This window comes from Marmota flaviventris, chromosome 17 (assembly GCF_047511675.1).
Source record: "Marmota flaviventris isolate mMarFla1 chromosome 17, mMarFla1.hap1, whole genome shotgun sequence".
Taxonomy (NCBI): Eukaryota; Metazoa; Chordata; class Mammalia; order Rodentia; family Sciuridae; genus Marmota; species Marmota flaviventris.
In genome coordinates, this window is record NC_092514.1 from 46,160,784 (window position 1) to 46,172,985 (window position 12,202).

Genomic DNA, 12,202 nt, shown 5'->3' on the forward strand with positions numbered 1-12,202 from the left:
TGGTGAGGGAGCACATCATGGTGGGAGTCCGTGGTGGAGCAAAACCGATTACATAAGGAGCCCAGGAGAGAAAGAGAGGGAGGAAGGGGCTGGGTTCTACAACCCCTTTGGAGGCATGCCTGGAATGACCCTAGGGCTTCCCACTAGAGGTCAGCTCTTAAAGGTTCCTCTGTCTCCAATAGAGCCACCTTGGGGACAAATGGCTTTTAACACATGGGTCTTAGGGGGCATATAACTCTCCACCATGGGGCACAGTGGGAAGAACACACCCTGCTGGTTTGAGCACAGAAGATTGGACTGTCCCTCAGAATCCTAATGGGTGAACTTTGGGGCTGGGGATGTGGCTCAAGCGGTAGCGCGCTAGCCTGGCATGCATGCGGCCCGGGTTCGATCCTCAGCACCACATACAAACAAAGATGTTGTGTCCGCCAAAAAAACTAAAAAATAAATATTAAAAAAAAATTCTAATGGGTGAACTTGGACTTGATTTTCCATCTCTGGATCTCACTTTCCTCATTTGTAAATGACCCTAGAGCTTTTGGGTGACAGTGCTTAGTCACAGCTTACCCCTCACTCTTTATCACAGCCCACAAGGAAGTTTCTGTTATCTCCTTTTAATAGGAGAAAACAGAAGTTCAGAGAGGGTAAGTGGCTTACCTAAAGTGACTGTGTCAGAGAGACCTGAAGCCAGGAGTTGAACCCTGGGCTTTCTGGTTCCAAAATCAGCTGGAAAAAAAAAAAAAACACACAAACAAACAGAAAAACAACTTTGTGACTGGTAAATGGGCTTTGGAAAAATGTCCTAAAATAGGCAAATGTAAGAGATGATTGATACTCAGTGAAACAGGAGCATAGACTGCATCTATAGGTAAATACCCACAAATGACTAAGGAACATATTGGAAAGTCTGTTGAAATAAACATCACGTGCACCTTCTGAAAGTCAAGCCTTGGAATTCATCTTGCAGAGGGATAATTTCCTTCCTCAGGATGAAAAAAAATCACAGGAATTCAGAGGAAAACATTTTAGCAGTGGGTTGTTATTACATCCGAGAGTCAGACACACTCAGCGTCACCTGGCAAGTCCTATTAGTTGAAGCATCAACAAGCATTGAGACTGACTGACTTGGCTGCCTTCAAGTAGGCTGACCAGCCGGGAGGATCCGTTCAGCCACAGGCAGAGGGAAGCCGGGCAGGATGAAGAACCTGTCAGCGCTTGTGCTTGCAGTCGCCTTACTGGCTTCCTTGGCAGGTGGGCACAGACTCGGACCACACCACCTGTTTCTGTGCTACTGCAGTAACCTGGAATAACAGTGTGTCTGGTACTTTTGAAATATTGTTTCATTTCAAGTAGTATATTAGTGTATATTGAATAGATATTTCATCTCTCTCTCTCTCTCTCTTCCTCCCTCCCTCTCCTTCTCTCCTTCTCTCTCTCGCTCTCTTTTTTTCTTTCTACTAGGGATTGAACTCGGGTGCACTCGACCACTGAGCCACAACCCTAGCCCTTTTTACTTTTTATTTTGTGACAGGGTCTCATTGAGTTGTTTAGGGCCTTGCTAAGTTGCTGAGGCTGACTTTGAACTTGCCATCCTCCTGCCTCAGCCTCCTGAGCCGTGCTCTGTGGCTGTTTCCCTTCCTTCCTTCCCTCCCTCCCTTCTTTCCTTCTTTTCCTCCCTCAATCCCTCCCTCCCTTTCCTCCTTCTATCCTCTCTTTTTTTTTTCTGTAAGATCAGGCTTCCAGAATTGCTAACATAAGGGAGAAATTCTTTGTCAACAACGTCTTACAGTTTTTTTAGAATTAATTCTCAAAAATGCTGATAAATCCTTAACTGCTTTTGGAATTCACACGAGATCACCAATATCTGATAGAGTTTGGTTCTGTTAATAGCTTTTCCTGTTGGCATGTGATTACCAAAACAATATGATTTTATTAACACAGCATTTTCTTTGAGGGGCTTGTGGGATGACTGAGTTTACATAATCTTATTGTCCCTGGGAATCGTTCAATAACAACTTTCGACTCAATTTTGCCTATTGAGAATTTAAAAAAAAGAAAATCCCCCTGGAGGGAACTTAAGAGAAATGCAGACCAGAGAGCTGGAGAAAATGTCTTAAAAATATATTCATTAAGTTCATGCCCAGTTTTAAAGGAATGGGCCATTGAAATAGATAAATGGTTTTACATTTTGTGCAGCTTTTTTCTGAGTTAACTGTATGAGAAACAATTTTAAATTCTTCTCTGAGCCTTCTGGGATGCTGTGTCCTTTGGGATAAGTTCCTCAGAGAGAAGTTTTGTATCTTAATTGAAGTTGAACTTGCAAACACTTGCCTGGGACTGTGGAGATGGAGCATGAACTCCTGAGAGTCCCTGAGGCCCCTTCCTGATATTTTCCAGAGGCCTCTCCGATTGTGAGCGAAAAACAGGCCAAACAGCTCCTGAGATCCCGGCGACAGGACAGGCCCAGCAAACCTGGATTCCCTGACGAGCCAATGCGGGTGAGTGTGGGCCCTGGCAATTTTTTAAAAAAATGCTATCTGCTGGATGCTCATTTACCTTGAAACTAAACTGGGTGCTGGTCCCAGTACAGGCTGCAGGGTGGGGGTCCTGTTACTGTCTCAGGTATGATATACATGCACTCTCAAACTCTTTTTTGCGGGAGTGGGGTACTAGGGATTTAGCTCAGGGGCCCTGGACCACTGAGCCACATCCCCAGCCCTACTTTGTATTTTATTTAGAGATAGGGTCTCAGGGAGTTGCTTAGCGCCTTGCTTTTTTCTGAGGCTGGCTTTGAAGTCGTGATCCTCCTGTCTCAGCCTCCCGAGCCACTGGGATTACAGGTGTACACCACCACACCCAGCCACTCTCAAAATTTACCTGTGTTTTATCTCTCCTGGAGGTGCCAGCTCCACTTACCTATTGTGAATGGGGTATTTAAAATAGAGGTGGCAGGGCTGACGGTGGAGCCCCCGTATGCTGAGTGGGCTGTGGAGTGTTACACCCCTGACTTGGTTGCTAGGGAGCTGTACCCTTTAACTGATACCAACCTCACTTTCTTCCGTATGGGCCCCAGGCAGACTGGACCAGTATCCTTGGCCCATGATGGTCTGTCCAGGCAGGCAGAATCTGAGTCACAGCTGCCCGCGGGGTTCTGCCCTGCCCTGTCCCTCTGATTTTGGTCTTCGGCCTCAGCTCTGCTCTGTGACTTCACAGTGTTCCCCTGCCTAGTCTTGCTTTCATGTTGTCAATTTAGTGGACGCAGTTAGACCTTGCCATGCTCCTCCCAGCACAGTTCTGGCCTAGCTGGGTGCCTCCCGTGGCTGAAGCAGTTCTGACATTTCTACCCCAGAAGGTAAGTAGCAGCGACTCAGCCAGGTCAGGAAGCCGGGGAGTGTCTCTGTGGTCCAGGCTGGTCTCCCATCCTGGGCCTCTTTGACTGGGCACCAGCTCAGCCTCTTTTCACTGTGTTCTATGTGGAGGCCCAGAAAGCCATACTTCTCTTCACACTCTGCAGACTCCTGTGCAGATCTTGGCGATTTCACTGAAAAGCCTCTATTGGATGCTGCCTGGTATGATCCTGGGGAGGGCTGGCTGGGGACACACTGCGCTTGAATCTCTTCATTTTCCATCTGTGTAATTTTGGGGAAGTTTCCTATACATTTCTGCACTTCAGTACCATCTTCTACAAAATGGGGATAATAACAAATGTTATGACTTATACTACTGTAATAGCACTATAAATAAAATGTAAAATAACTCTTTTAAGAGGATACAACAAAGTAGTTCACAGTGAAGCACTTAGAACAGCACTCAGCAAGTGGAAACGATTCCTTTACCAGGTGCTGAGCTGGGTGCTCAGGCCATAGCAAGAGTAGCTGAGGTCTCTGCTGGGTCCTGTGAGACAGGGAAGGGAGCCCATGGCTCTGACTCAGCGGGGACTTAAAAATGAATCAGGACTTCAGGCTGTTAAGGATAGACGTGCCTCTTTTGGCAGAAGAAATAAGAGGTGGTTCAGAACACCCAGGTGCAGGACGGGAGGGGACTGGGGAGTGGGCAGGGGCAGGGGTAAGAAAGGTTTCAGTACCCTGGACTTCACCTCATGTTCAGAAGAGAGTAACAGAAGGATTTTCAAATGGAGCAGAACAGATCTGGGTTTTAGACACGGTCTAAAGAGCAATTTAAAGAGGGGAGGCCCAGGATTGGAGTCTGGGTCACCGACACTCAGAGGTGGGCAGAGCAGGAAGGAGGAGCCCTGAGGATGCTGAGAGGAATGTAGTAGGGTGGCTGAGCAAGGAGACCAGGACCAGGAATGGGGGTGGAGGAGGGTGAGGGAGGCGGCTACAAAGGATGCCTGGAGTGAGGGCCTGAGGGGAGGCAAACTTCGCATGCACAATGTTCACAACTGAAAGACAGTTGTAAAGGAAAACTCACCCACCTACATTTCTATTTATAAGTGTGTGTGTGTGTGTGTGTGTGTGTGTAGAGAGACATGTTGTCAGACAAAAAGGACAATGTTTGCTGGGTGATAAGATTTGGGACACATTTTTTATCTTCATCTTTACACTTGATGCAGTTACTCAGTGTATTAGTTTCGTAAAGCTGCTATAACAAAGGACCACGAACACCATTGTGGTGCTGCAGTGCTTGTCTTCAGGTAGTAGCCTAACATTATGTCACAATGCTATGTTCTCTCCCTCTCTTCATCTGCTCGAGTAGGCTACGGATCATCTCACATCATCACTACAAGAAGGGTAGGGCTTTGGCACTTGCCTAGCAGGTCGGAGGCCCTGAGTTGAACCCTAGTATCACACACACACACACACACACACACACACACACCAAAAAAGGAAAAAACAAAACAATGCTGAGCACGGTGGCACACACCTGTAATCCCAGTGGCTCTGGAGGCTGAGACGGGAGCATTGCAAGTTCAAAGCCAGCCTCAGCAAAAGCAAGGCACTAAGCAACTCAGTGAGACCCTGTCTCTAAATAAAATACAAAATAGGGCTGGGGATGTGGCTCAGTGGTTAAGTGCCCCCTGAGTTCAATCCTCCGTACCCAAAACAAAATAAAACAAGCAAGAAGAAGAATGAATGCAGTACAATAACAAATTTTGGGAGCTGGGGATGTGGATCAGTGGTGGAGCACTTGCCTAGCACAGCTGAGGCTCTGGGTTCCATCCCCAGCAATGTAAAAAAAAAAATTTTTTTAAATTTTTTTTGAGAGTGAAAGAGAACACATTTCTATAACCTTTATTATAGTATACTGTAATTGTTTTATTTTATAGTTAGTTATTTCTGTTAATTTTCTACTGGGTCCAAATTAAATTTTATCATAGGAACTACAGAATGAAATTGACCCAATTATACTATGTACACATACAAATACACTCAGTGAATTCCACCTTTGAGTATACCTATAAAGCACCAATTAAAAATCAATGAATAAATAGAAGAAAGATCAACAGAGTAGAGGAAGGGAACATGGAGGGGGAGAAGGGGAAGGAAGGAGGAAGTACTGAAACGTAGCAAATTACATTCCACACATGTATCATTATGTCAAAATGAACCCCACTATTATGAATAACTATAATGCACTAATAAAAATATTTAAAAAATCATCTTATGTCTGTATGTATAGGAAAAAGCAATGTATATAGGGCTCAGCACTACTTGCAGTTTTTAGGTGTCCACTCCAGGTTTTGGACTGTGTCCCCCATGGATAAGGAGGGAATATTGTCCTCAGCCACAAAACAGTGCTATTCACTATTTATATGGGTGCATTCACATGGATGTATATTTCTAGAAAAACGTCCAGAGGGATGATCAGGTGAATGTTAAGCACATCATCTCACTGAGAAGGACTGCAGGTGGTGGTCTAGTGAACTTCATATTTGGTGTCGAAATTTTAAACAACAGTATGCTTTGGGTATTATGTGTATAATTAAAAAAAATTGAAACCATTCACATTTGTCGTAGAAAGATTGGAAATCAAAAAGAGTCAAAGAATAAAGGAAAATCACCTATAGTTCTACTCTCTCTCCCTAAAGAGCATTGGCATTTGAGAATGTATTTCTTTCTAGTCGTTATGAGTGGGTGTATATATTTCTTTGTAAGTTTTTAAAAAAGAGAATCTATAGTTTTGTTTCCTGATTCTTCTCTTATTACTATATCACACACATTTCTTCATATATATACGTATGTATGTGTGTGTGTGTGTGTGTGTATTTTATGTATTTATTTTTTTGTGGTGCTAGGGATTAAACCCAGGGCCTTGTGCACTCTACCAACTGAGTTTTATCCCCAGCCCACATTTCTTCATATTTTAATGGAATATTTATAACCATAATTTTGCCGATTTATTACCTTTTATTACTCCCTCATTGCCAATATTTTCCTATCACAAACAACATTTCAAACTTTTTTTTTTTTTAAATAAAATGCTTTGCTATGAGTACATTTCCAGAAAATTGGTTGTTAGGTCCAAGGGCCCAGCTGTTTCAAAAAGTTTTTAGTATCTATCATTGAATCACTTTGCAAAAGAGTTCCGACACTCTATGTTCCTGTGCTCTGATAGAATGTTCTAGAAGGGATTTTAGGGTGAAGCTATGGTGAGAATGAGATTATGGTGCTCAATTGGAGACCTGTGGCTGTAGCTGGGGCAGGAGGAGAGGGTGCAGAGAGGGAGGGTAGGAGTAAAAAGAGTTGTGGGGTTCCGCAGGGCCGACACGGTGCCACACTGACAAAAGGTGACTGGGGACAGAGGCAGCTTATGTGGGATGATGGTTCTTCTCTCATGGCACCTGCTCTCGTCCAGTGGTTAACCCTTATTCACTCGGAGGCTCCCTTTAATTGATGCCCTTTTTTGGGGGGGCTTCCTACTGCCTCTCCTCCCCCTAATGAATCAGAACACCCCTCTGGCACTTGCAGCACAAGATTGCTCTTTTTGGCATTTTTTTGGTCTCTCCTAATATTCTGCTCTAAATTGCTTGAAGAGGTAGACTGCTCGTTTCATTTCTGGGTCCCCAGCACCAAATACACTGTGGCGTTTACTAAATGCTTAGTACTTATCTCCTTTACTTTCTCTGCTTCTTTCCGGGGGCGGGGGGGGGGGGGGGCGGGAAGTTTTGTGGGATATGATTCTTCCATAGAACCTGAAGGATATTTCAAAGAAGTCTTTTCTATCGTCTCACTTAAACTCATTACACCTTTCTTACTCTTCCCAGATTTTAGGGAAGAAAATATTTGCCCATCATGGGGGTGAACCCTGGAGATTCTTTAAAGATATGTCTTTTGTGATTGTGTTCAAAAGAACTTGCATACCTGCGGATAAGGCTTCCTAGAAAGCTTGCTATTTTGGCCTGTGTGTCTTTAAGAAAAAAATATTTTTGGAGGGGCGTACCAGGGATTGAACTTGGGACTCTCCCATACTAAGCTACATCCCCAGACCAATTTTGTATTTTATTTAGAGACAGGGTCTCACTGAGTTGCTTAGGGCCTCGATAGGTTACTGAGGCTGGCTTTGAACTCGTGATCCTCCTGCCTCAGCCTCCCAAGCTGCTGGGATTACAGGCGTGTGTTGCCATGCCTGGCTAAGGAATGCTCTTGTTGGGCAAATATAAATCATATTAACTTTGTTATAAGTCATCTTTGTAAAATATGCCTTCATGCTCAGGCCTTTGACAAATGTATGTAGTAACCCATTACCCTTTTGTTCCCATGATCTCAAAGATGGTTCTGAGTGACTGAGATGTAAATCACACCAGCCAGACTGACGATGGGTGGAGCCTTCAGGGTCCCAGGGTAGTTCAGTTCCGAGCCACCATCCAGCCTCTGTGATTACCTTGCTTTTACTAATGAGCAAAATAGTTTTTCCAAATGTTGACGGACTTCTACTTCTGCCCAAATGTCACAGAAAAGATTTTGCCTTTTGGGAAAAATTTCTGCCTTGATAGATTAACTATCTACTTTGTGATTCTCGGCTTAGATCTGGTTTCAGAGCATATTTAATTTCATTATCACACCATTCTGGTGCCGTCATAAGGGTCTATTTCTAATTTCTATTCTAATTTACTGGGGAAATTATTTACTTAAGTTATTGCCATTGGCATTTGACGTGGAACACAAATACTGGTTTTTGTTTCGTTTAATTTCCCCTGCCCCCGAGAAAGGAATCTAAAGAAATTAAAATCCATTTTCCATCTACCCTTTCTTTCTTGGTCCAGGAACATTTGAGATTATCATTAATGTGGGTCATTTCTAACCCAGCCAATGCAATTGTTGAATTTGTGGTTTTTTAGCAGATTTGCCGTTTGACTTTTCCTTTTTGACTAATGACCACTTTTAGGCCTTTCTGGCACATTCTCTTTCATAACATTTTAAATAAATAGTGAAATGTCATGGAAACCGGTACTGATTTCTTTCTTTTTCTCTGTGTGTATTTTGATTGTTTTTCTTCTACGATGATTTTAGCTGCTGTTTAGGAGTGTGAGATAGATAGTCCTTTTGAATGTTTTTTACGTACCTTTGGCGTGGGCCAGCACCACAAGCAGATCGACACAGGTGTCGAGGAAACTTCCAAGGAGGATTTATTAAGATTACAAAGAAAAAACACTGGCTTTTTTTTTTAAAATCAATTTTCTCATTTGTATGTTTCTCTAATGAGTTGTCCTGAAGTCCTACTTTGTGTCAGTCACTAGGTGTACCTCAATTACTGCCATCTGGGCCAGAGGAAGTAGCACATGCCTGTAGTCCCCAGCTACTCAGGTGGCTGAGGTGAGATGATCACTAGAGATTAGGAGTTCAAGACCAGTCTGGGCAATGTAGCAAGACCCCATCTCTCTCTCTTTGATACCGGAGATTGAACTCAGGGAAGCTTGACCACTGAGCCACATCCCCAGTCCTATATTTTATTTAGAGACAAGTTGCTTAGTGCCTTGCTTTTGCTGAGGCTGGCTTTGAACTTGCAATCCTCCTGTCTCAGCCTCCCCTGCGGCTGGGATTACAGGTGTGCACCACTGTGCTCAACTAAGACCCCATTCTTTTTTTTTTTTTTTAAAGAGAGAGAGAGAGAGAATTTTTTTTTAATATTTATTTTTTAGTTTTTGGCGGACACAACATCTTTGTTTGTATGTGGTGCTGAGGATCGAACCCGGGCTGCACGCATGCCAGGCGAGCGCGCTACCACTTGAGCCACATCCCCAGCCCCTAAGACCCCATTCTTAAAAAACAAAACAAAACACTGACTAGATATTTGGTTGAGGAGAACTAGGTTTAACTGAAGAACAATGCAAATGGGCATCTAATTGCAAAAGAGGCTGTATATTACTGGTGACATTGTTCACATCCTCAGGGATCTCATCAGCAATGCCATTAAGTATTGGAAAACTGTCAAGCTCATAGTAGCAGGTGTAAGTTTTCCAAAATTCTAATTTCCTCCTGAGAGCTCAAATTATATTATTTTTCAGCAAATACTGTCAATCATTTTCCTTGAGTGACAGACTGTTGGCTCATTTTCAAGATGTCACCAAACGCACCTATGAAGCACAGTTAGTTCAATGGATCACTCTCTACTGCCTCCCTGGGCATTATTCTGGAGAACTAGTGCTTTCAGGATTTTTTTTTTTTTTTTTGTATTTTTGTAATTGTGAGTGTGGAAATGAAGAATCCAACAGCCATGAGCACAGTGGGTACCTGGGCCGAGATTCCTGCCAACGTGCGGTCATTTCACCCACCGCTACTTTGGCACATCAGTTCAGATCTGATACAGCAAGAAGGCAAATTAGGCCCAAATATTATTCTAAAAATAATTTAGGCCTCATGAATCTCCAAGGGAGTATAGACCACACTTTGAGGAAGGCTGCTCTGTGCTTTATTCGACAAGCCATTACAGAAAGTTACCTGTGTACCATTTCCTGAAAAAGATGCTTTCCTCAAAGTGTACTCAGATCTTGCTTATCTGATAGTAACTAAAATGAATGGCTAACACGTATTGGATTCCAACTATGTGCCAGGAATGTTGTGCCAAAGCCCTCAAATATCAGGTCCCCCTCGGGAAATCGGGTAACTTAAGAAAATTTAATAAAGAGATTTTTGCAGGGATGTGGATAGACTACAGGGGAAAAATGATATAGAATCCGTGGCTAAGAACCCCTAGGCAAGGAGGAGTAAGGGCTAGAGATGGTTCCTGCACCTAGAGAAGGCAGCTCCCAGGAGCTGTGACCTTGAGGAGGGTAATGCAGCCACCTGCTCTGGCTCCTCTGAAGGAGCCAGGGTACTAAATACCCTGTCCTCAGTCCTCCAACCTCCTGCTGGTGCCTCCATTGATCAAACCCAACTGGAAGCCATAGAACGAGGGCATCTGGGGTTATAATTAGTCTGGGTCACAGGGCCAGGTGAACAGGGAGAGAGAATGGATCAGAAGGGTGAATGCAAGCTTCTTATTTGGCACTGAACTTTATTTGTATTCTCATTTAATCTTTTTAATCTTTTTTTTTAAGTGGTGGTAAGGGTGGAATCCAGTTATTAATGCATGATAGGCACAAGCTCTATCACTGAGCTATGGTTTAAGATTTTTCTGCTATAGATACAGACCAAAATATTTTAATCGTGTCATACATACTGTATTACCCCAGCATCTGCTTTCTCCCAAGGTGAAATGCCACTTTTCTGAGTAACAGCTGGTTCTTCTAGGTACCTAAATAATATTTATGTGGATCTGTTTCATGTTTACTTTGCAATGGTTTGCATCCCCCCATTAGAGCACCCAAAATGCTTTTGAAGGAAGGCTGACCCCTGTGGGGTCACCTGGTTCCCTAGGTGGCAGGCTAAGGATTGGGTTCTGTAGAAGACTGAGGGCAAGAGGTGTTCCCTGCTCACCCTTACTCTGCAGATGCTGCAGCCCTCTAAGACCAGAGCCACCCACCCCCGTGGGCCACGGCTCCAGCTCTGATGGTATCCTCTTGCCCTTCTGTACCCTGAGCCTTGCAGGCCTAGGTATGGTCCTGGTGTCTCTATTTCTGGTCCTTGGGTGCTGAAATGATCTACACCAGTAACCTCGCTTACATGGCTGTGAGTGGTTTCTTCTTTAAATTTTCTTCAGGTGAACCATCTGAGGGGAACTTGTGGCTCAAGAGAAGCTCAGAGATTAACAAAGGCTAAATGACAGCTATGGACAGGGAAGGAGGGGGCCTCCCTGATGTGAGGAAAGAGGGAGGGTGGCAGACACACAGGGAACTGCCCCCACCTGATGGCTTACTTGTAGGGTCATTCCTAGGTATCCCTGAGGGTTCTGTTGTAGAACCTCCCACAGATACCAAAATCCAAGGACGCTCAAGTCTCTTATATAAAATAGCTTCTGCTTTTCATAGAACCTCTGTGCATCTTCTGGTATATTCTATATTATCCTTAGGTTACTTATAATGCCTAATATAATGTAAATGCTATCACACATTTGCATTGTTGGGGAATAATGGCAAGAAAAAGTCTGTGTATGTCTGGTAAAGTGGTAACCAAGGAGAAAGGAAATTTCTAGATTGTAGTCCACCAAGCTTCTCTCAGAATGGTGGCTCCCAGTTACACTCCACAAACAGGCATGGATCCTGTGGGGACACACCCCCTTAGCAATGGACCCCCTTGATTGTGGGTCTGACTGGTCTTCCCCATGGAGAGACACAGGCCTGGCAGGTGGTTTTTCCTCCCTGTCTGTCCTCCTACCCTCCCCTGACCAAGCTGTGCCCTCAGGAAGCACAGCCACCCCATGCACACAGGCAGTTTGACTGTCACGGTCTCTGTGGATGGTGCCTCCCTTCACTGTTGCTTGTCCCCACAGGAGTACATGCATCACCTGCTGGCCCTGGAGCACCGTGCTGAGGAGCAGTTTCTGGAGCACTGGCTGAACCCTCACTGCAAGCCCCACTGCGACAGGAACAGGGTCCACCCTGTGTAAGGGCGTGGGCCGGCCCTGGTGCGGCCCGGCTTCTGTTGGAGGTGGGTGGCTGTGGATGGCATGTGCATGGGCTGTGAGACCTTCTGGAACATGGTGAGGGAGCCAGCTGGTGGCTGCTTCTGGATTGTAGGCAGCAGCACAAGGCAGGATAGAGACGGGAGCCAGGCGAGAGGAGCCCTGGGGAACACAGGGCTCAGCCACCAGGAGATCCCAGCTAGAGGAGGGATAGGACCCTGAAATCCACATCTGGGCTGTG

General features: G+C 44.6%; 1 protein-coding gene across 1 annotated transcript; it reads left to right on the forward strand.

Annotated features, from left to right (window-relative positions):
* The first annotated feature begins 1,196 nt into the window (after positions 1–1,196).
* Positions 1,197–11,946, forward strand: C17H17orf67 (chromosome 17 C17orf67 homolog). The gene is made up of 3 exons (XM_027950241.2): positions 1,197–1,251; positions 2,398–2,498; positions 11,830–11,946. Exons 1-3 carry the CDS (start codon positions 1,197–1,199, stop codon positions 11,944–11,946), a joined length of 273 nt encoding a protein of 90 aa, XP_027806042.1.
* Positions 11,947–12,202: the final 256 nt, after the last annotated feature.